This window comes from Rana temporaria, chromosome 3 (assembly GCF_905171775.1).
Source record: "Rana temporaria chromosome 3, aRanTem1.1, whole genome shotgun sequence".
NCBI lineage: Eukaryota > Metazoa > Chordata > Amphibia > Anura > Ranidae > Rana > Rana temporaria.
The window spans coordinates 406923765-406948615 of record NC_053491.1 but is presented as its reverse complement, the minus strand read 5'-3'; the positions used below and the strand labels follow the sequence as shown (position 1 = coordinate 406948615).

General features: G+C 43.3%; 1 protein-coding gene across 3 annotated transcripts; it reads right to left on the bottom strand.

Moving 5' to 3' along the window:
• Positions 1-5539: 5539 nt before the first annotated feature.
• Positions 5540-23374, bottom strand: LOC120933012 (WW domain-binding protein 1-like). Of its 3 annotated transcripts, none has more exons than XM_040345946.1 (4): positions 23267-23374; positions 19624-19726; positions 8600-8761; positions 5540-6634 (listed from the first exon to the last, which is right to left on the bottom strand). In XM_040345946.1, the coding sequence occupies exons 1-4, from the start codon at positions 23303-23305 to the stop codon at positions 6276-6278; spliced, it is 663 nt and encodes a 220-aa protein (XP_040201880.1). In that variant the 5' UTR covers positions 23306-23374; the 3' UTR covers positions 5540-6275. The 3 variants fall into 3 exon arrangements, with proteins under 3 accessions (XP_040201880.1, XP_040201879.1, XP_040201881.1); XM_040345945.1 differs by having other exon boundaries at positions 23237-23362; XM_040345947.1 differs by lacking the exons at positions 19624-19726; positions 23267-23374 and adding an exon at positions 8848-9606.
• Positions 23375-24851: the final 1477 nt, after the last annotated feature.

Here is a 24851-nt window from a genome sequence, read left to right as displayed (position 1 = left end):
TTTTGCTGCCTACATCTCAAACCTGCCTGTGTGTGTTTCAATAAACCATCTTCTGGCAATAGTACCTACTGTTTGCATTTGTTTATTTCTTAGTTTCTTTGCAAGAACCGCCCCCCAGGTGAAAAGAATTTCATGTAAACATTAAAATACGATTTAAATACACGACATACCCAAAAAAGTTCACAACCAAGGCTTTGAAAAGACAGCTGGTCTTCCTTTGCCTTTACTGGTAGCTTTTGAAGGTAAACAAATTGCTGGTGTTTTAAAGCTGACTTTAGGGTCTCGTTTGTAGCTACAGAGGTCAGGGATTGCTCTTTTAAGCTGGATTCACACCTATGCAGTTTTAGTGCTTTTTGCAGATTTGCACTACAGAACATGTTCCATAGGAAACCATGTTAAATGGACTGTAGTGCAAAAAGCACTAAAACTGCATAGGTGTAAATCCAGCCTTAAATATCTGGAATCTGACCTTCATGTGCTGCCTTCCAGACATTGTGTACTGGTGTTGGCTGCAGGGTACTATCTAATTCCAGTGCCATGGCATTTTGTCAGTGCTAGGTGTTGTCCTACTCCGCATAAGAGCTCTGGGGCTGCTGGTAGATTTGTTTGAGGCAGTCACATTGACCCAGTTACACTGCTGACCCCCTATAATGCATACAACTGTCATTGTGGGATGCCATTGCAGTCTGTTTTACCTGGCACTGAAGAACAGGTTGTGCCTGGCCTAATGGCTCTGGAGTCTCCTGATCAGCATCCTGGAACTTTTGAGTGATTTCAGTTATCCCTTCAACACTAGACGTCTTGACTGTACAGGACTTTGGATGGTGGAGGAATTAAATTTTTAACATATTGAAACTCCAGGCACTGAAGTATTGATGCAGAAAAGCAGACACGTGTAGGAAGGCATCCTTGACGTTTATAGATGCCAGAAAATACCCTGCCTGAAGGGTAGGAATGACTGACCTTGTAGATGCCATGTGGAATTTCTGCACTCAAAGAAAGACAGAACATTTAGGTCCAGCATGGGGTAAATGCCTCCACTGGCTTTAACAGAGCTTGGAGGCATTAGGGGACCAGGCCTTGTGGCAAGATGGAGTTCTGGGCTTAGAGGTCTAAAGGAAACAAAATAAACTTTTCTTAGATTCTGATGTGGAAGGTTTGCGCAGCTAAGACTTGACCTCTCCCTCCAGCGATTTTTGTTTAATAAAGAAGTCTAAGAATGTGCCAAAAATGTGTTCCCTGTCAAAAGGAATTGCAGTAACGGCATAGCATTCTTGCATAGCTGTTCCGCAACCCAACATTTGAGCCAAAGGCTCCTTAAAATGTTGACCAAATTAGAGAGCCATATGTGGGGAAAATAGGTGCTTAACATCCACTAGTCTGAAAGCAGGACTGTTGAAGCCCAGAGAGATCCATCAGAATTAAACAATCTTTTGCTATAATCCTTAGCCCCCGTTCACACCTAGGCGTATATACGCCTGTAGTGCGACGCCGCAGCAGCCCCCGAGACGCTGGAGGGATGATTTCACATTGCCCTCTATGGAGATGGTTCACATCTCCACGCCGAACGCCTGCCGCCTGAAAACAAGTCCCGGACCTTTTTTTTTTTTTAGGCGGCTTTCAGCATAGGAGATGTGAACCATCTCCATAGAGGGGGCAAGGCTGCATTCACAATCGCGGCGTTTTGTCGCCGCAATTCGCGGGACAAAACGCTGCGATTTTGTACGCCAAAGTGTGAATGCAGCCTTAGCCAACACGCTTAAAGATTAACTTATCTTAATTGCAGTAAAGCCATCTTTAGAAATATTTTGTAATGTTAATCAACAGACTTAACTTTTATTCTTCGCATACCTTACTTTTCTTGTCCTCACCAATCTTCCCATGAAGGTCATTTTCACTTAGGGCAGATAAAGGGAGATGGATTCACTTCCTGGAACTCCAAGTCTGCCTCCTGGAACTTGTGACAGTGCACATCCTCTGTGGAAGTGGAACAGGAAGGGATATATTGTGGCCCCTGCAGGAGCAGGGATTTAAAAATGTTGCAACACGATCAGATTTTCCAACCGGAATTGTGTGTTGACAGACTGCTGGCCGAAAATCTGACCGTTTGCATGCTCCATCGGACAGTCATAAGGGTCTGGTATGGATTTTGGGGGGCATGAGGTTTCCCCTACAGATGGCAAAAAAGAAACCTGGGAGTTCATTGATTCCCTTGTCCAGTGGTCAACTATAGGTAAATCGCAAACTACCCACCTATCGTGGCCATGTGACGGTATATTATATCCAGCCTGCCATCTCTCAGGCCTCAGGTAAGGCTCCTCATCAGCTCTGATGTGTTACATTACACAGCCAAAGGTAGACCCAGAAGAACTTCCTTGACCTATAATGTGAAATTGAATTTTACTGAAGGAAAGAGGAATTTGAGCGATTCTAGCTCCAAGAGGTATTATGGAGGGAAAAAGGGAAGGCGGCTTGTAAGAGGTGTGTTTATTAACTTCTGACCTCTGCATTCTACGTTACATACTCCTGAGCCCTACACTGTGGGTTACATAGTACTGACACTCTGCTTTATGTACTATTTACCTCAAAATTCTGCTTTACTCACACCTGACCTCTGTGTTACTTATTTCTAAGCTTTGTACCATGGGTTGTTTTAGTTTGGGGGGGGGGGGGGTAGATTTTCTTACTGGAAAAGGGAGGGGTGGTTATGTTAATTACTCCTGAACCCTGCATTCTGCTTTATGTACTCCTGACCTTTGAATTCCACGTTACTTATTTCTGAGCCCTGCACTGACATTGCTACACTGACTTACATTAGTATATACAAAAGGTGATGGGTGTTGATCAGCAGCTCTAAAAAAGTATTGCATGCATTATACAGCGGATGCAATTACATACTACTGACCCCTGCAATATTTTCCACTGATCTCTAAATTATACATTGCTTACTCCTGAGCCCCACATTCTGTTTTACTTACTAAAAAAAAAAAAAAAAAAAGTATGATCTTACAGGATATGTTTACCTTTTGGGGCAAAAAATGTTTTGCATTTTTTTTTCCCCCCACAGGAGCCTGCAAAGTGTTGCATTCATGATCAGTGGATTATGGGTGCAATGTCAGGATCCTGCAGACAAGCCCTACAGCTTTTAGCCCTTGCATTTGTTCGGGCTGTCAGTTTGAAAGCTGCAGGGCTTGTGAATAAACTACGAGCATGCTCATCAGCACCCTTGCAGTTCATTGAGAACTAAAGTTGTGAAGTTCTCTCATTCACAGATTGTCATGCCATGTTTTTGAAAAGAGAAAGCAGGTGCAGAGGGGAATTCAGGGGGGTGCCTTTAGGGTACAGATGTAAACATGTAGTGATGCATGAACACAAAATATATTTTGCAAAGTATATGTAGTTTAGATTTCAACAACCACTTAAAGCGGAGGTTCACCCTCAAACTGAACTTTCTATCTATCATTTCTGCAGCCTTAATAAATGCCTGTAGTGTTGTAATATTTTTCAAGATCTGTACCCTTACCTGTATTCAGCCTCACTTCCGGGTCTTCTTGGAAAAGTGAATGCATGGAAAATGTGCTATTAAAGTGGATGTAAACCCGATTCAAGAAATTTGAGCTGGGCACATATATCTGTAGTGTTCAAAGCCCTGTGTCTCGAAGCTTTGTCTTGCTCCGTTCGTCTGTTATCAGCCTGAAAACTTTGACAAGCTCTCTGAGGCCTGGAGCAGGCAACCTCTGCATGTGTGGGGAGGGATGTGTGTACCTTTCCTCCAATTAGCTTTCTCTCAGTGTCTAGGAATGATCTCCTCCTACAGGGGAACCAGGGAGTGAAAATTCTAACAAGATGTGCACTTTCTAAACAGTATATCAAGGTAAAAACAGAAGATATACATGTAAAACTTATGTAGGGAGATTAGTTTCATCCCTTTGTATCATCTGACAGTGTTCACTTCACTGGTTATATGGAGGGTTTACATCTGCTTTAAGTTGGCTAAAAAGTTCCAGTGTGCTTACCCCAGAAAAAATGAACATGTACAATAGATGGGATACATGACAGCTTACTAAATGTGGTGGTTGTATTAATTGTTATTTTTTTGAATACTTACTTGGTGATCCATGTTAGGTCCTGGGGTTAAAACCCAAATCATTGCACGCTGCACTGTATCTATGTAGCACCAGTGTTGTTATCTCTGTGGAATAAAGAAACACTTCCTGTCCTAACAGGAAGTGTTTCTTTATTCCACAGAGAGAACAATGCTAACTGATAACAGGCAGTAGGGGCAGAGAGTTTACAGGATTTCTGGATGATCAACAGGTACTTATTTTTGCACTTACATATAACAAAGCCCTTTTAATTGTATATTTAAAACAGACCAGAAGGGAACTGGCCTAATAAATTCCTGTGCTGCCTTTTTGTTCCTGGCTAAAGGTGCTCATTCATGTTTCGGAGATTTTCCCTATGATTATGGTCCAGTGGGCGGAGCAAAACATGTCAGGGGGCATGGCTTTGGCAGAGACTGTTTTCAAGTCTACATGAGGTTGACTGGACAAGACTTATTCTATAAAAGATATTTATATGCTATTCGTGAAAAAGCTTAAAAATACCTTTTCCCTTTTGAAGTGGTTGTGAAGGTAGAAGCTCCCCCCCCCCCCCCCCAATGCATTCACTTTGTTAAGGTAAAAAACTTCTGTGTATAGTATCCCCCCCAGCACTGTGCCCAACAGCTCGCGCGCGCTCTCTCTGGACCTGGAGGCAGCAGCGAAGCCATTGGCTCCTGCTGCTGTCAATGAGCAGAGTGGGGGCGGAGGCGAGCTGCACTGTGTATTAGAGCTGCACGATTAATCGTCAACAATCTTTTTCTGACAGCTCTTTTCAAGTTAAAATCATAATTTATTTTTGCTAGAAAATTACTTAGAACTCCCAAACATTATATACATTCTTTTTTTAGTAGAGACACTAGAGAATAAAATGGCGGTTGTTGCAATATTTTATATCGCACTGTATTTGCGCAGCGTTCTTTCAAATGCAATTTTTTGGGGAAAAAATTACTTTAATGAATAAAAAAAAAAAAACAACCAGTAAAGTTAGCCCAATTTTTTTTGTATAAATGTAAAACATTTTACGCCGTGAGAATTGTGAGAGAATTGTGATCTTTATTCTAAGCAAAAAATCGTGATTCTCATTTTGGCCAGAATTGTGCAGCTCTACTGTGTATGCATCTGTGGACACACACAGTGCGGCTCGGGATGGAGCCCGCATGAATGCTCTAATAGCAAGCAGTTCACTATGAAGGCAGGAGAATGGGCAGGGGACCCAGAAAAGGGAGGGTCAGGGTTGCTCTGTGCAATACCATTTCAGATACCAGTAGCATCCTGTTCAATCAAATTTCCAGTACCACTAAGCCATTTCCCAATATTTAACCAAAGGCCTTAGCAACAGAAAATGCATTAAAATCGACCCATGTACAGCCTATTTAGGTGTCCTGTTCAACAATGGCAAATCTACCAATGACTTGTAAATGACCATAAGCCCATTGTTAAACTGAGCTGGTTTATTTATCAGTATTCCCTTCTGATAAGCAGATAAAGAATCATTCGTTGAGACCATGCCATTGTGATTACAATATTACACAGCATTCTGATGTCAGTAACAAAATGTGTCTAATTCTATACAAAAAACATAATTATAATAACAAGGAAAACACATATGGATTCTCCACTTGAACCCAATGACAAATTTACAAAAACAAAGTGCAAAAGCTCTGTAAGAAGATGCCATCAGTGCAAGGATAGTGCCTGGAAATAGAGGGTTGTCAGGGTTGGCGAGGCCACTGCTCCCCCTGGTGTAACAGCCCTTGTAAATTAATGTCCATGGGATAGAGCCCCTTATGGTTATGTATTGCCCATTAATAAAAAGCTGTACTAATGGAAATATGGAGACTGCCAATGATGACCTCCTGAAAATGTTAGCTGCCTGGCTCTCTGGTTGTAATGCTTTAAGACACTGGCCAGGGGGCAAGTATGTAGATTAAAAGTCAGAGGAAAGGCATAACTCCTAATCTCCATATTGATTAAAAGTCATTGATTTAGAAAGTAATACAACCTCTGGATCAGCAAGGCAGCCATAGACCAAGTATTTTTTTTTAGAAGGGGTCAGCAATGTCAGTTTTCAAACTTCCTCACTACAGATTTTCATTTAAGCCAATGAATTCTCTGAAATAGGGTTTAGTTATTCCCCTGTCTGTGTAGCTCCCCGGTTTCCATGCAGACATATCAACCGCTACATAGATCAGTCTCGTCTTCTCTCCCACTCAAGCACATGACCTTCTCATCACAAAGAACGATTCCTGAATCCCCTGTGATGTGACGTCTCCTCTCCAAGGCACTGGCACTCTCTTGCTCCATACAGTCATATCGATACACAAGATGATCTGTTGCAGATACCTCCTCTGGTGAGGCTGCTTCTTGCTGAGATAGCGTTAGATCTAAACTTACAGAACTAGCTGCAGGAAAAGGGTGGCTCTCTCCACCTGTGACAGTCTCCTCCAAAATTTCAGAATAGGGTGGTGGAGGCGTGGGTGGGTCCTGGGTCACTTCTTCATATGTAGGCAGTTTGCAGGTTGGCCAGACCTCTGTAGAAAAAGTCAGACATGGAAAAATGCCACCACAACATTACAGCAAAATGTACAAAGCTTACCTCTTTATACTGATTATATATTATTATAGAGCGTTAATAATACGACTATGTAACAGATACATAGGAAAATTAGGATTTTGGGTTTGGACTGCCACCACCAAGTGAATGGATACTGCCCAAAAAAGACATAACCCCTCCCAGCTCAGTTAAGCCTCATTTTTGTAGCAGAGGAAGAGACAAGAGGGGAGGGATCTTGGTAACCTGTGATGTAATCCAAGAAAAGGATTTTACAGGTAAACGAAAATCTATTTCTTAACTCATACATCACATGACAAAGAGGATGGAGCCTACATTCGTGCAGGGGCTAGCAATGGTGCGATTGACGATGTCAGATTCTGCCGCTTCCTGTAGTTGTTTCTGCCACCTGTGAGCCACTAGCTCCGGCCACCGAATTCTGTACACATCAAATGACAGGTTTAAGCGTACTGGTAGAAAGCCTTGATCACAGAACATAATAAAATGAAAGCTAATGAGTTCAGCTGCATTGAACATCAATTATATCATTAAAAATCAGTGACAGGGGATATACCGGTCGTTGATTTTTAATGATATAATTGATGTATTAAATAATGAAGAGGTGGAGCTTGTGTATTATACCATATTTACTTTTTACCTAATTTTATTATGTGCTGTGATCAAGGCTTTCTGATGAAACACGTAAGCCCCTATTTTATACTCGCTGTCATGTAATTTGCATGGACTTAAGAGTTGCCGATGTCTGTCAAATTCTTCAACCCGTCAAACTCCAACTACTTAACTTCCGGTTTCGTTAAATCAGCAGTAATTGGAGTTTTTTGAGGAATTGGTGGTTTTACACAACACCGGCAACCGAAAGGAGAGTCCGGTGCAGGATATTATGAGTGCAGTTTCTGATGGGTTGGAGAAATTGACAGAACACCGGCTCTACTTGTTGGATATCAGACTGAGGACATCTAATGGTAGAAAAAAAAAAAAATAATACTGTGGAGGAAATCTTTGGACCAAAGGTGAATATTGCACCAAAGGCCGTTTTTATTTCATCTTTTAATGTGCTACTCCTTTTTTTTTTGTGATTTCTGGCTGGAGTTCTGCAAGAATAGAATAGGCATTTAGTGTTACTTGGATACTTTTTATCTCTAAACAACAAACCGTATTGCACCAGGAGCAGATGCTCTCTGTCTTTCTATCTTATCTTTGCAGTTGTCATTTCTCTCACTGGTTGACTCCTTAAAAACATTTGTTATTGCACAGGACTAATCTTTTTTCTATGGATTTTTTCATTGTGTTCTTATTTTTGCTCTAAGACTCATTGGACTTTAGCACTGTGTTGGTATTTTTTATTTAATCTTTTTTTTTTCATTTTTAAAGCAGCCAGGAAAAATGCAAACCACAATCAAGCAAGGTAATATGGTATGCAGGTTGCAGTACATTTCAGATCGCTGTACTCAGAATGGAAAATATCATTTATGGGTTACTCCACTTTGCACACCAATTCTGTTCTTTGCATGGTCTCCTTTTTTTCTTTAAATAGCCTGTGATGTGAATGGCATGCAGTCCAGCTCTCTGGAATCTATATTCTGATTTCAGACTGATGCAGAGCACAGGAACCACACCAAACATTTAGAATTCAGTTGCAATCTAGGACATGAAATGGCTTGATATAACTTACACATTTAGCTACCAACTGCAGGAGTTTAGGTGCACTGCTCCCTAGACCTGGTATTTGTGTAGGTTTGGCTAAGTAGGTGACTGAGCTGAGGCACTTCTGTTAGTTTTTGCAGCCCTCTCCTAGACCCAGAACTTCCACTGTTCAGGGTTACCCAGAAGTCATTCATAGGACCCACGGGTTCACAAGTCATTCCTGTAACAATCCTAGGAGGTTCATGATTATATAACACACTTAATGGAGGCTAGAAATTACCTAAGGCAGTTGAAGCAGAGGCAGATGGAGCGACCCCCTGGTAGGCCATAAGGCTGATCTCACGCTGTCTCAGCTCCTGCTGATGTCTTAATTTTACTCTGCGGTGCCGATATGCACAGCAGCAGCCTGCCAGAATGATGAGCGTCCAGGCCAGCCAGAACCCTGGAAAGTAAACATGCCATACTGGAATTAAAACTGAAAAGGTGTAAAAGAAGCACTAAACAGTTTTTCTTTTTTTATTCACTTACAATGTGCATCTGAACCTGCAAAGAAAATGTGACTACTCCAGGAGAGTAAATTCCTAGTACAGCCCCCTTCCTCTTCACACATCATAGCCCTTTCCTTGTCCAAGAGATACTGTCTGTGCTGGCCCAGCATCTCTGCCCCTCCCCTCACCTCTCTGTAACATTTAATGCAGCTGCTGGGGGAGGAGATAAGGGGATTACTATAAAGTGTCACTTGAGTGACAGCTCAGAGTCTGCTGATATCACAACCAAGATGGCAGCACAGCAGTGTCAGGGATTTTGGATGTCTACACAAATAAGGTCTCTAACTTTACCCTTACCGAGCAGCATGTGCTCAATTTCCTTTCACTCCCTGGTGCTCTATTCAGTCATTGGGAGTGTGGGAAAAAAAAAAAGCAGCAGCAGTATCTTTGTACAATCTAAGCACTACTCTCAACCCTTAAAGTGGATCTCCAGGTTTATTGTCTCTTTAAGGTTCACTCTGATGAGGTGCAATTTGAATGAGTTTTGTAACGTGACTTGAAGGATCACAGCCAGTGCAAATTCATCCACGTTTATCTGCAATTCCAACGCAATTTGGATGCAGCTGCGATTTACATTTATGCCATGGTGTCTCGCTGTCATTCTTGATCTTTTGAGAAACAGCACAGAGTCCGAGAAAATGCACTGGAATCGCATTGTATTTGAACACCTATGCGTTTTCCATACACATACACCCCAGTACTTGCGCTAAAGTCTGTAGGAACCTATAGACAGAAGATCCAAATAGTTAGTCTGTCATAGTAGGGGGTTAAATCTCTTTGGTTTACACCACGTTGCTGCTCTTTTGATCAGTGGGACACTGAGGGCTGTAAAAACACAAAGGGAAAAGGAGCGCACAGGCTCTGGTGCAAAACGTTTTATTAAAATTAGTTAAAATAAATACACTCACAGACATGAGCAGATACAGGTCTCCTTCAGTAGAAAGTGTTCTAAGCCAGGATGTCAACATTCACAGAAAGGATCTGCGTGTTCAGACGACACGCTACACGCAGACCGCTCTCTCTGTCTGGAGACTCCATGGCTATACGATCGCTGGTGCTGTCCGCACTACCATGTGACTCGGAGGGCTGGCAGCTGATGGGCAATACACAAAGGGGTTGCCAGGACGTGTTTCAGAGGGCACGGCCTCCTTCTTTAGGTCACATTTAATTTTCATAAAAGGTTTTGCACCAGACCCTGTGCTCTCTTTTTCCCTTTATGCATTTCCAGTATTTATTCAACTATATGTTGCTCAGCATCACACCAAGCATGCACAGGACCCTTATTAGAATCGCATTCGCACTGCAAGACCCCCATAGAGACACGTTATTTCATTTGACATGTGAATCAGTGCATTCTGGAGCGCATCCGAAATCGCATTAGTGCGAACCAGGGCAAACTAGCTTGTTTGGGCTAAGCTGGTCAGAATAAACTATTTTCTACACTAACAGGTGCATCCGCTGGGCGCAATACATAAACAGTATGTAGCCCTAGTTACATACAGTATACAGTAGGGGTGCGCATCTGCACTGGGCTCACGATTCGATTATGATTATCTGGTCAACGATTCAATTAGATTCGGCGATGCATCACGATTGCTGATGCGCTTCCACTTCCGCTTGGGCCGCCTAGGCGGCCCTTCCTCAAAGCAATCTTCTGGGACACATCACAGGTCCCAGAAGATTGCCCGGCAGCTCAGTGAGCAGCATTGCCAGCGCTGTAGACAGGCAGGGGAGAGCATGGAGTGTTCGGGTTGCCACGTCGCTGGATTGTGGGACAGATGAGTGTCTTTTTATTAAAAGTCAGAAGATACACTTTTTTTGTAGCTGCTGACTTTTAATAAACAAAACATTTACTGGAACTGCTTTGAATTAAAAATAACCTCACTCCCTTAAAGCGGAGTTCCACCCAGTGGAACTTCCGCTTTAAGCACTCCTTGCCCCCTGACATGCCACATTTGGCATGTAATTTTTTAGAGGGGGGGCGTAACCTCTTTTTATAGTCGGACTTCCTGTCCCGACCACCTAGGAGGCGACTCCTCTTGCCCTAGGCGGCCCCTCCATGTCTTCTGGGACACAACACAGGTCCCAGAAGATTGGCTGGCCAATGACAGAACGCAGTGCGTGCTCGACCATGAAGCCGTAACTTTCATGGCCGGGTGCCCACAGTGGATTTGATGCTGGAGAGGAGGGGGGCTCCGTGCAGCCGCACCGAGTGTCGGTTTAATAAAAGTCAGCAGCTACACTTTTTGTAGCTGCTGATTTTTAATAAACTAAAAATAGGGTGGAACTCCCCTTTAAAAAGTGCACTACAGGGTTTCAGGCATGTGGCTGCTGGGAGGTCAGGAGGGATTAGAATCCACAACTCACAAACAGCCCTGTGAGTTTCACTGTACTGTCTGTGTGCTGACATTTCTCTGGGCTTTGCACATTACAGCACACTAGGAGTTAACACAGTGGAATATGCAAAGAGCCAGAGAAATGCCGGCACAGAGCACGTGTAGGAGTAGTCACACACTGCTGATGAAATACCTGTGGTAATAAATGCCGTTATAATCTATTAAGTGGCCACTGCTGTAATGTGCTTTTTAAAACATATGCAGATTCATACCTCATGTCTCCGTGTGTATATAACTGTATATGCCCCTCATGTGACTACATGGTCCGGCCTGCCTCTCTCCTCTGAAGTCTCACATCTCTCCTGACGTCCGTTTTCAGCCCCGCCCACCGTCTGTAGCTAAACAAGTATCAGATCACAAGAGAGGCGGGCGGGGCTAACGTCAGGAGAGACTTGAGACGAGGGATGTGAGAGGAGAGAGACGGGCCGGACCATGGAGTCACATGATCACATGTACAGTTATATACACACTAGGGTTGTCCCGATACCACTTTTTTAGGACTGAGTACAAGTACCGATACCTTTTTTCAAGTACTCGCCGATACCGAATGCCGATACTTTTTTTTAAATGTGTCCCCAAATGCAGCCATGTCCCCCCACAGATGCAGCCATGTCCCCCCCATATGCAGCCATGTCCCCCCATTATCCAGCCATGTCCCCCCCATATGCAGCCATGTCTCGCCCATATCCAGCCATGTCCCCCCATATCCAGCCATGTCTGCCCCCATATGCAGCCATGTCCCCCCCATATCCAGCCACGTCTGCCCCCATATGCAGCCATGTCCCCCCCATATGCAGCCATGTCCCCCATATGCAGCCATGTCTCCCTCCATGCAGCCATGTCGCCCCCCATGCAGCCATGTCTCCCCCCATATTCAGCCATGTCCCCCATATGCAGCCATGTCTCCCCCCATGCAGCCATGTCTCCCCCCATGCAGCCATGTCTCCCCCCCATGCAGCCATGTCTCCCCCCCATCCAGCCATGTCTCCCCCCCATCCAGCCATGTCTCCCCCCCATCCAGCCATGTCTCCCCCCCATCCAGCCATGTCTCCCCCCCCCATCCAGCCATGTCTCCCCCCCATCCAGCCATGTCTCCCATCATGCAGCCATGTCTCCCCCCCATCCAGCCATGTCTCCCCCCCATCCAGCCATGTCTCCCCCCCATATCCAGCCATGTCCCCCTTACCTGCATCCCCGCTGCCGCCGGAAGGTTAATACGCGCGGGGAACATTACAGCTTTGAATAGCTGTAATGATTCGCGCCGCGTATAGACACTCCCCCTCGCTCGGGATTGGACAGTTCACCAGAGCAAGGGGGAGTGTCTATACGCGGCGCAAATCATTACAGCTATTCAAAGCTGTAATGTTCTCCGCGCGTATTACCCAGTTGGCGGTAGCGGGGATGCGGCATAACGGCGGCGGGATGTGGCGTAACAGCGACGGCGGCGGGGGGGGGGGGAAGTATTCTATTTCGGTATCGGGGGTATTTGCGGGAGTACGAGTACTCCCGCAAATACTCAGAATCGGTACTGATACTAGTATCGGTATCGGGACAACCCTAATACACACGGAGCTATGAGGGATGAATCTGCATATATTTTAAAAAAAAGCACATACAGCGGTGGCCACTTAATGGATTATAACATGCATTTATTACAAAACGGGTATTTTAAAAGACCTGCTCGGAGCGATCTCCCGGGAGGGGTGGGGCATGTCGGATGACGTCACGGACATCGATTATTGGGGTTGCATGCATCGATGCCGCATCGTGGACCGTCGAATCGCGATGCACCGATTCGGCGATTATATTCAATACCCCTAGTATACAGCACTGTGTTCCGGCAGTGGGATAGAAACTTCCCCTTCCACACCTGTAACAAAATTGAGTTGGACTGAGCGCTGCCCAGCCATCCATAGCCAGTTTTGTACTCTCTGAATGAATATAAAGCTTCCTCTAATTGACTGAAGCGGGATGGTGGGCAGATAATGTCAATCTCCGACTCGGTCAATTAGAGCAGTGGTCATCAACCCTGTCCTACAGGGCCCACTAACAGGCCAGGTTTGCAAGATAACTGAAATACATCACAGGTGATATAATTTGCTGCTCAGTGATTGCAGTATTCTAGACTGCATCTCCCCAAGGTAATACATAAAACCTGGCCTGTTAGTAGGCCCTGTAGGGCAGGGTTGATGACCACTGAATTAGAGGAAGCTTTGTATTTATTCAGAGAATACAAAGCTGCCTAAGAATGGCTGAGTAGTGCTCAGCCTGATTCAATTTTGTTTTGGATGGCTACATACAGTTTATACAGCGCACTCAGTGGGCGGAGTAGAAAATAGTTACGGTAATTTAGGCCAGCTAGGTGCAAATAACTAGTTAAAGAGACAGTAAACATGGAGATGAGATTTAACACATATATTAAATAATCAACTGCAGACCTGTAATTACCTGGAAAGCAAAACTGTTGGCAATAAAAGCTCCATATTCTGTGCTGCAATATGACAGAAAAGAGATCTCGGCACCAAAAACTGTTTTGAGTAGTGAATTACTGTCTGTGAATGATTGAGTAACATCTTCCAGGCACTCATAATATTGAAAATTAAAACAAAAACTGTTCTGAAATATCAATATACATGTATATGTTGGCTTGAATTTGAAGCCAAGGCTAAATACTGCATCAGGTATAAGAAAGTATAACCAGGTTTTGGTGAGATGAGCCAACATAAACCAAGAAAGTTCTCAATAAGGCTCAGTTCACAGCTATGCAGCCTGCCTTAATCCGTTTATGCAGTGCTTTTTTTGTGTGTTTTGTGCTTTTGCACATGAGTTTCCTCTGATTGGCTAAGCGAGAGGTTGTGACATCATCAGCCGCATCTCTGACTTAGCCAATCAGAGGAGGATTTTTATTCATGGCTAAAATACATCGCTTTTACTGAATGGCTGAGCGCCGCTGTGATGAACTCTAATATGTTGCGGGTATGAGACAGGAAGTCACGGCTCAAACTCGGAACACAGTGCAGGAGTCTGTGTGTGGCCTCAGCTGCATACAGTTTATACCGCACATCCAGCGGCCTCACATGTTAGTGAGGGGCATAGTTTGTGTGGGCCCAGCTGGCCCAAACAAACTCTGTAAAGTATATCAAAAACTAAAAAACTAGAGTTCAGCTCTAACGTGTGTGTGTGATGCACCATACACACGTTGATGCGTTGCAATACCATTCATCTCAATGGTACACCGACACACTATTGCGCATTTGTTGTAGCACACCACACTGCACAGTAAGGCCTCATTCATGCTGACGCTGTCAAACCTGTCATAATATGTGTTTATTTGTATTTAGAGAACATTTGTATGCGCATATCAATGCATGTAATGATTTTTTTAATGGTGCCATTTACATTGAACGTTCACCTGCGTTTAGATGTGGTCAGTTTCGCAGTGATTAGAAAAGCTAAACGCAGAAGTGTCAGCAACAATGAGGCCTTATATGTGTTTACATGCATTTAGTCTTGTCTAGAGTGTTATCTAGAAAGTAGACAATTGTGATACTTCCCACATCAATTTTTCCTGCAGTTAGAAGTTTCTGCTTTCAAGCAGGTTTAGCTGCGTATAGGAGTATTTAGTCACAGTAAAGCCAGGTACACACAAAAACGTACAGCTCCGATCAGGAGCCGCTGTACTAACCATGCAAGATTAGTCCAGCGATCTCCCCCACTGAGCTGTTGTGTCTTGACAGGGGGACGCCCCCCCCCCCACCAGAACACTCCAATCAGCGTTCTCTGCAATTGGCTGAGATCAATGATTGGGAGTCGGTCGGCTGCTGGTTTTCCAGCAGGCACCTCTGACAGAAGCATCGACATGTCGAACAGACCGACATACACATGGGCAGAATCTCAGCCAGTATTTTTTGTCTCCCATCATTCTGCCGGTGTGTACGGGGCTTTAGAGAGTCTAATCTGATCCTGGACATTCTGACAATTTTCCCTAAACACAGCTAAACTGACAAAACCTAAATGCAGGTAAAGGCAAAGATACTGCTGCATTTAACTTTTCTAAATGCAGAGTGCCAGTGTAACTGAAGCCTTAGGTGTTGCTGCTTGGGGTGTTTACATACGTTTAGTGTCCAATCAGATCTTGCGCACAAATAATTCAAAATTCAGACATAATTTTCTTTAAACACAGCTAAACTATCGTCACAAAAACACAGGTAAACATGTGCAGGGGCATAGCAGTCCATTCATTTGAATAGGATGCTGTACCTGCAGGGAAAAAGTCCGACCCTTTTTTTCAAAACGTGGCTGCACAGAGCCGGATTGTGTTACGGCACCAGGTGGTTTTGCATACCTGAAAACTCATCACATTTCAATGTGTGGAGGTGCCATGAAGAATAGCATCTGTTAAAGAGCAATGCATTTGCCTGCAGCTCAGGGATCATGTGCAATTAACATGCATTCCCCGACCTACATATGTGAGAACCTAGTCTTATGGAGATTTTTGAATACAGGTGGTAAAGGAACAGCAAGAGAGGCAAAATCTTCACAACAGGGACATAGCAAAAAAAACTTGACAAATGTTCTAATTCTAATGCACCTTTTCAAAACTATTAAAATACTTGTTTTACTGAAAATGTACTCATAGTGATAGGTTTGCATAATAACTGTCTGTGGACATTATGAATTCCCAGTAGACATTCACATACTGTCTTGGAGTAAATGGGTTATTTGCCAGGTTGTGTTTTTCCAGCTAGAATTTGCTGTTCTGGACTAATGTTGATGGCTAGGCATTTCTGCCTTGTGCATACAGTATACAGTGCATCCAGAAACTATTCAGACCCTCTTCACCTTTTTTCAATTTTATTATGTTGCAGCCCGATACTACAGTTGTTTAAATTCTTTTTTTTCCTTCTCAATCTATATTCAGTGTTCCATAATGACAATGTGAATACAGAATTTTTAAAATGTCAACTGAAATATCACATGGGAAAAAGTATTCAGACCCTTTGCAACAACACCCTTTGAAAGATCACTTTGAGTTTGCAATAAAGCTTTTGCAAACTCCAAGAGGGCTTTTGTTCGTTTTGCACCAAGAAGAGGCTTCCATCTAGCCACTCTGCCATCAAAGACCAGATCGGTGGCAGGCTGCAGTGATGGTTGTCCTTCTTTGTTCTATCTCCATACAAGATCTCTGAAGCACAGTCAGGCCTCGTACACACGGCCGAGGAACTCGACGTGCCAAACACGTCAAGTTCCTCGTCGAGTTCAGCCCTGAAGCCGCCGAGGAGCTCGGCGGGCCGAGAGCTCCCAAAGAACAACGAGAAAATAGAGAACATGTTCTCTATTTTCTCGACGAGTTCCTCGGCGGCTCCAACAAAAAAAAAGTGTACAGACGACAGAGTTTCTCGGCAGAATCCGGCTCTGACCGAGTTTCTCGCCGAATTCTGCCGAGAAACTCTGTCGTGTGTACGAGGCCTCAGAGTGACCATCGTGTTCTTGGTCACCTCTTTTACTAAGGCCCTTCTCCCCCACGTTTGGAAGAGTTTTGGTTGTGCCAAACTTCTTCCATTTGAGAAATATGGAGGTCACTCTGCTTTTGGGAGCCTTTAGTGCAGAATTTTTTTATAGCCTTCCCCAGATCTGTGCCTTGTAATAATCATGTCTCTGAGCTCTGCAGACAGTTCCTTTGACCTCATGGCTTTTTCTCAGATACTGTATGCATTGTCAGCTGTGAGGCCTTTTACAGAGAGGTGTGTGCCTTTCCAAATCATGTCCAATCAATTTATTTTTCCACTGGTGGACTCCAAAAAAGGTGTAGAAACATCTCGGCAACGATCAAGAGACTGGAGAGGCATCATCTAAGCTCAAATTTTAAATGTTGTTGCAAACCGTTTAAATACTTTGTCCAATGCGATATTTCATATTTTTTTTTTTTTATTCTCTTTATTGGTTTTAAATAGATTTACAAAAACAGAGCCTCTGGGCATTCCCCGGCTCGAAAAGTAACGCGTGGATCGGTACCTAACAACAGGTTATCTGTATAAACAGTGGATCGGTACCTAACAACAGGTAATCTGTACTTCACAATTTGGCAGCTAGCCTTGGCTGCACTGTAGCACGTTTATTTTTATGATATTCACTTTTTATGGTATATTATTATTATTCTTTACTATTGTGATTACCAGTCAGACTATATTTTTTCCATATTTAAGGATTTGCCATACTTTCTTTGCACTTTACCCCATTCCCTATTCACAGCGCAGCACTACCTCTCTATTCTTTATTTGCTCTTGGTTTGATACACACCCAGTGCAGCGGCTGTACCCCTATCCCTTCCCCATTCCCCCACTCTTGTGGTAAGCGCGGTAATACTCACCCCATCACTTCTTGTATAAACAGTGCTGTTAGCGAAAGAAAAAAAATAAATAAATAAAAAAAAAAAACTTTACTGCTCAGCCACTCCATTTGGAGAAATTATGAAAGGAGAATGTGATGATATTTTTTTTTTTTTATAAATTCCCAGACATTTCTAAAATTCTGTTTTCACATTGTCATTACAGGATACCAAGTGTAGATTAATGAGAATTTTTTTTATTTAACCACTTCCCTACCGGCCCATAGTAAAATGACGTCCACAAAGAACTTCTGCCGTTCAGAGTGGACGTCATATGACGTCCTGGGCTTTCCGGGTGGATATCTGAATGATGCCTGCAGCTAGAGGCATCATTCAGATATCCTTCTAAACTGCCGGCGATTCTGCACAACGTAAGAACGATCATAGCGGCGGTTCCGCCGCTAGATCGTTCTTACAGGCGGCGGGAGGGGACATCCCCCCCCTCCCGCCGCCATCCGGTGCTTCTCCGGGCTCTCCCGTGCCATCGGGGGCCCGGAGAACGAATCGTCCGGCGCTCGCAGGAAGCATAGAGATGACTGGTGACCAGATGGTCACCAGTCATCTCTATGACCGTCGGAGGACCCGGGCGCGATGTGATGACGTCACGCCCGGGTCCCGTAAGTAAACAAAGCCGCGATTGCGGCTGCTAAGCAACCACAAGCATGAGATCGGTGAATTTTTTTTCACCGATTTCATGCTTTCCAGCCTGGAGGAGAGATGTGGGGTCTTATTGACCCCGCATCTCTCCATAAAGAGTACCTGTCACACACATTCCTATTACAAGGGATGTTTACATTCCTTGTAATAGGAATAAAAGTGATAAAAAAAAAAAAAAAATTAAAAAAAAAAGTGTAAAAAAGAAATAAATATATATAAAAAAAAAAAAAAGAAATAAAAATTTATTTTTTTAACGCCCCTGTCCCCGGTAGCTTGCGCGCAGAAGCGAACGCACACGCAAGTCCCGCCGACATATGTAAACGCCGTTTAAACCACATATGTGAGGTATCGCCGCGTGCGTTAGAGTGCCAGCAACAATTCTAGCACTAGATCTCCTCTGTAAATCTAAACTGGTAACCTGTAAAAAATTTCAAATCGTTGCCTATGGAGATTTTTAAGTACCGAAGTTTGGCGCCATTCCATGAGTGTGCGCAATTTTAAAGCGTGACATGTTAGGTATCTATTTACTCGGTGTAACATCATATTTCATATTTTACAAAAAAATTGGGCTAACTTTACTGTTTTTAAAATTTTTTAATTCATGAAACAATTTTTTTCCCAAAAAAAGGCGTTTGAAAAATTATTGCGCAAATACCGTGCAAGATAAAAGGTTTCAATGACCGTCGTTTTATTCCCTAGGGTGTCTGCTAAAAAAAACATATATAATGTTTGGGGGTTCTGCGTAATTTTCTAGCAAAAAAATTATGATTTGTACATGTAGGAGAGAAGTGCCAGAATAGGCCCGGTATGGATGGGTGTATAACTGCCCGGTATGGAAGAGGTTAAGCAACTGTAGTATCAGGCTGCAATATAACAAAATGTAAAAAAGTGAAGGGGGTCTGAATACTTTCTGAATGCACTGTATGTGTCTATCTGGGAACCTGAAGTACTAACATAAACCATTACAGATGCTACATTTCCTACATTACATAAAGAAATGTAGCAAAACCTCTAGGACACATATATATGGCTTTGGCTAAAAGGAGACCATTTATCTCAGCCAGTAATGTTCATTATTGTAGACTTTTACTACAGTAATGAAAAAAATAAAAATAAACTTAACTGGTACCAGGGAAACTACAACAGTTAAAAAATAAATAACTGTTGTAGTTTTTCTGGTACCAGTAAAGTCTGCTGTTTTCTTTTCCTTTCCTGTATGAATAGCTTTTCAGGATGTTGTACTATATTGGCACCCTCTCTTTAGCATAGACTTTCTACTGTCATGGTATCTGAGTGGAGTCCACTACAGACTTACACCACAGTTCATAGTAGTAAGTGCAGCACTCTGTATCACCACAGCAGTATCCTATCTCACATCTGTAAGGCTTCCGATCTTCACCAAAGCAGAACTCTCGGCCCTGCAACAAAATTGTCCTTAGATTAGAGGCAATGACTCAACCAAAAACATAGCTCATAAATAAAAAAAATCAGACAGACTCTAGATGTGGGGAAAAGTGCATTGAGTGGTCCAAGTACATATCAAGTAGAAAAAAAAATCAAGGGCACCAAGGTGGGGAGGGAAAAACTTTGGTGGTCTCAGAAGATCATAGCACCTTGTTTTAGACCTCTTTGTTTTTCAAAATAGACAACTCAGGATTTGTAATTTACTGACAACCACTAGCCAGCTTGCACTATTTTTAGAATTTACCTTTTTTTTAGTGTTGCTCCTTCCTCTTGTGTGCACGTTATTACCCAGGACTAGAGCTAAATGTCTCAAAACTGTGTGCATCAATACAAACAGCTCGAAAACCTAGTATGGCAGGCCAAACCCCATCACCACCCTCCTACAAGCTTAAAAATTGAAAGCTGCAGGCGACTGTGCTAACCCTTGCTAATAAAGTAGTCAGCGTAAATACCAGAAGTTCTGGGAGTTGCAAGGAGAGGGCTGGAGAGCAAGCTGGAGCAAGGGTTTTCAAAGGTAAAAATTGTAACATCTTAGGCAGAAATACTAAAGAGGAATTTCACCCCTCATAAGCAGGCCATAGATCACATGGATTTTTTTCCTGCAACCACTGGTTGCAGGAAAGAAAATCACCTGATTTCCCCATTAACACAGTCAGTGTTGATGGGGGAATACCTCCTGTGCACCTATTGTGATCTCCCAGCAGTGGGAGGGGGCATGGGGATCCATCCCTGCCAGTAGATCACAGTGATTATTACTAGCAACTATAGCTGCTGGCAATAATCGCATCCTAAAAATCCGACATGCTGGTTGTCCCCAAGCTAACCGATGGATGGATTGACTTGGATACAATCAACCTGAACATATAAGGTTCAAATCTCAGCCGGTACCTGCTGAACCAGCCGAGATTCGAATGGTCTATGGCCGGCTTTACCTGTTGTGCAGGGATCCTTTAGCATACTCACCTGAATTCAAAGTTATCCTGTTACAATCTGCTGCCACAGGCCCTGGCCCTTCCTCACTTCTATATTCCCTGCCTACGTTATTGGGAGCCGGCTGTCTATTCCAGATTCTTGCAGTTGGCCCCCCCAATAACAAGCCACAAAGTCTGCCCTCCAGCACTGTGTATCCATGCTCTTGCAGGCTCCTGGGATATGTGATGAGAATGTCCCAGGAGGCTGCAAGAGCAGGACACGTCATTGTTTCTTAGGCAAGAATTGAAAGGGGGGGGGGGGGGGGGTGAAGCGTATCATAAAAAAAAATGGCTTTTTAAATAATGCAGGAAAGGGATTTGGGTCTTGCAGGGAGGAAAAGTCAATTTTGGGAGTGAATGTCTGCTTTAAAAAAACATTACTTTGAACTGTTTATGTGCATAATCTGAATGTGTAAGTGTCCACTAGCCCCTTTAAGCGCAGAGGCAGCGGCCAGAGGTGTATACATGGCATGGCTGTGATGATTTGCAGCAGGAACTATACCCCGTTGTTTTCAGCAGCCACTACGCGACCTATTCAAGTGAATAGGGTCATTCTGCAAGCATACCACAGCGATCAAAAGGGTTAAAAAAGGTGGTGAGGAGTTATCTTTATTTTAGCCATGAGACTAATTTTCAATTCCCATTAAACTAGACTGGAAAAAAAAAACTATCACTTTTATTTCCCATAAGTATTCTTATCCTGGTGCCATAGCTTTGTAAACTGAGCATTAAAGGGGAACTAAAGAAAAAAAAATACTTACCTCTGTTCTGGAACCCAGCGTACATTCTCCAGGAGAATGAGAACAGGCAAATAGGTGCATTGCACTGCCAAGGAGACACTGCATGTCTCTTCTGCAATAAAGAGCCTGCCTGTTTGCAATTTTTTTTTTTCTATTTTAGCTCCGCTTTATAATTCTATGGTTTGTCTTTCTTCCTCAGAGTGCCAATGCACCCCAAAGTCTCTGGGCAACCACCCTACTCTCATTGCCCAAGGCACACCCCAGATATATTAGGACACAATGTACACTTGATGTTTAGCCCCTGTGCACCCAATCCTACAGTTTTTGAGCATCCTGGAAGCATCCAGCCCCGCTACCTGCAGCCTGTCAAAGTCTATGACAAGATTAAATACTCTGTGGCTGGCTGCTGTACCATTTAGGGGTCTTAACATTCAGGAACATTTGCTCTGAATGCAGAATACCTGTATTCTGGGCATAGGTCTTTGATTTTGTAGATCCCTAAACACAGGTACAGCAAATGCATATTTTAGCCTCTCTTAGACTTTGACAGGCTACAGGCAGAGGGGCTGGAAGCTACATCTGTTTCTCCTGGGCGCATAAAAACATTGAGATTGTACGCACAAAAGCTAAACACCTGTGCATGTGGCCTAAGGCCAGGTTTACATATTTGAGCTTCTGTATAGGTAAGCTTGTGTTGCCACAACAGCCCTTTAATTTGAATGGGTTGCTGTACCTGTGTGAAATGCAGGGAAAGGTGCCTGACCCTTTTCCTAGAACACAGTCACAGGGAAGCCACCATACACACAACTACGTGATGCTGTAGCATCATATGTTTTCGTGCATTTTCAGATGCATGGGGGTACCATAAAGAATTAATGTCACCTCCATGCATCTGCTAAAGAGCAGTGCGTTTTGAATGCAAAGCGCATATGATATACACACCTTCTCAGATCCGCACATATCTGAATTCCTCCCACTGCGCTATTGTGTTCTGCCAGCAGAATACAATGATCACTCCTGGTGGCTATAGTCACTGGGCAATAATTGGGCAGAAAAAACAACAACAGGTTGGTTGTATTGAAGTCGATCGACTAATCGACTTTAGTACAATCAACCTGACCATGGACGGATTGAAATTCGGCGGCTCCTGCTGAACCAGCCAAATTCCGATTCTTCTATGGCTAGGTTCATGCTTGTGTGGGGAAAGAAAGCGCAAAAGAATTGCATGCGTTCCCAAACCGCATGCTGCTCTTTAGAGGATGCGTGGGGGGCGCCTGTATTTCTTAATGGCACCTTCAAGCATCAGAAGACGTGAAGCATTTTTTGCACACTACAAATCGCATGGTGCTGCGGCACTAGGTGACTCGTGCTGTGCTATTTGAAAGAAAACTGCAGTAACTTTTTTCCCTGTATTTGTGCAAGTGGGGCAGTCCATAGAAATGAATGAATGCCTACCTGCAGGATACAAAAGCCAGCATTGGGCTGCAGTTTCATAGTGAACAGGCAGATAACTATCATAATGGAAGTAAACAAAGCATGGAGGATCAGGCAGCCATCCTTCTAGTACAATGTATGCTATTGGCAGCCCTCCCTGCCTCCATATCATATGATATAGTGACCTAGATATATACTGATAAACACACACTAGCAACTACACAATCCTTCTGTACGGATGAGAAGAAAGTCTGGCTGCATGACAAAGAAACAATGACATCCACACAGACACAGCTCCACCACTTCCACACATACACACAATGATAGAAGGGAGGAACACGCTACACACATAAGCTGATCCCCTCACTGCCAACTCCTCTCTTCTCATCTTTCTCCAGCCGCTGCCACTTCCTGTTCCTTGTCACCACTGCTCGTGATTGGCCTGCCCAACAACTTCCTGCTCGCTAATTGGCCAGACTGTCTTTTTTTTTTTTTCCGTCTGTTTGTTTGGAAAGAGGACGCTAGAGGGCGCTCCAGGGAGCGGAAGGAGCTGTGTAGAAGGAAGCGCGTGCTGACTGCTGACCAGCAGAGTGAGGTGCTGTAATGTAGATGGAGGATATTGTGAAGGTGGAGTTTTATAATCATACCGACGTGCCTAGCTACTAATTCAGCGCACACCATATTAAAGTGGTAATAAACTCCTCTGCAAAAAAGAAATTGTAAAGACCCAAGGTGTTTTTACAGTTCGGGACTGCGTCGCTTTAACAGACAATTGCGCGGTCGTGGCTCCCAAACAAATTTGGCGTCCTTTTTTCCCCACAAATAGAGCTTTATTTTGGTGGTATTTGATCACATCTGCGGTTTTTAGTTTTTGCGCTATAAACAAAAATAGAGCGACAATTTTGAAAAAAATGCAATATTTTTTACTTTTTGCTGTAATAAATATCCCCCAAAAACATATAATTTTTTTTCCCCCTCAGTTTAGGCCGATACGTATTCTTCTACCTATTTTTGGTAAAAAAAAATCGCAAAAATCGTTTATCGGTTGGTTTGCGCAAAATTTATAGCGTTTACAAAATAGGGGATAGTTTTATTGCATTTTTATTTTTTTTATTTTTTTTACTACTAATGGCGGCGATCAGCGATTTTTTTCGTGACTGCGACATTATGGCGGACACTTCGGACAATTTTGACACATTTTTGGGACCATTGTCATTTTCACAGCAAAAAATGCATTAAAATTGCATTCTTTATTGTGAAAATGACAGTTGCAGTTTGGGAGTTAACCACAGGGGGCGCTGTAGGAGTTAGGCTTCACTTTGTGAGTGTTTACAACTGTAGGGGGGTGTGGCTGTAGGTGTGACGTCATCGATCGTGTCTCCCCTGATCGTCTGTTCCCTGATATAGGGAACAACGATCAGTGACATCACACCTACAGCCACGCCCCCCTACAGTAAGAATCACTCCCTTAGGGCACACCTAACCCCTTAGCGCCCCCTAGTGATTAACCTCTTCACTGCCATTGTCATTTTCACAGTAATCAGTGCATTTTTATAGCACTTTTTGCTGTGAAAATTACAATGGTCCCAAAAATGTGTCTGATGTGCCTGCCATAATGTCGCAGTCATGAAAAAAATCACTGATCGCTGCCATTACTAGTAAAAAAAACAATTATAAATAAAAATGTCATAAAACTATCCCCTATTTTGTAAACACTATACATTTTGCGCAAACCATTCGATAAACGCTTATTGCGTTTTTTTTTACTAGAAATAGGTAGAAGAATACGTATCAGCCTAAACTGAGGGGAAAAAAAATGTTATATCTTTTTTGGGGATATTTATTATAGCAAAAAGTAAAAAATATTGAATTTTTAAAAAAATTGTCGCTCTATTCTTCTTTATAGCGCAAAAAATAAAAACTGCAGAGGTGAT

Excerpts from the sequence above, each read along its gene's own strand:
- LOC120933012 (XM_040345945.1), bottom strand. The coding sequence starts at position 23,305 with ATGAGAAGAGAGGAGTTGGCAGTGAGGGGATCAGCTTATGTGTGTAGC. Across the intron at positions 8,762-19,623 it reads TTACTACTATGAACTGTGGT|GGTTCTGGCTGGCCTGGACG; the intron begins GTAAGTCTGTAG and ends TTTACTTTCCAG. Across the intron at positions 6,635-8,599 it reads CTCTGCTTCAACTGCCTTAG|AGGTCTGGCCAACCTGCAAA; the intron begins GTAATTTCTAGC and ends CTTTTTCTACAG.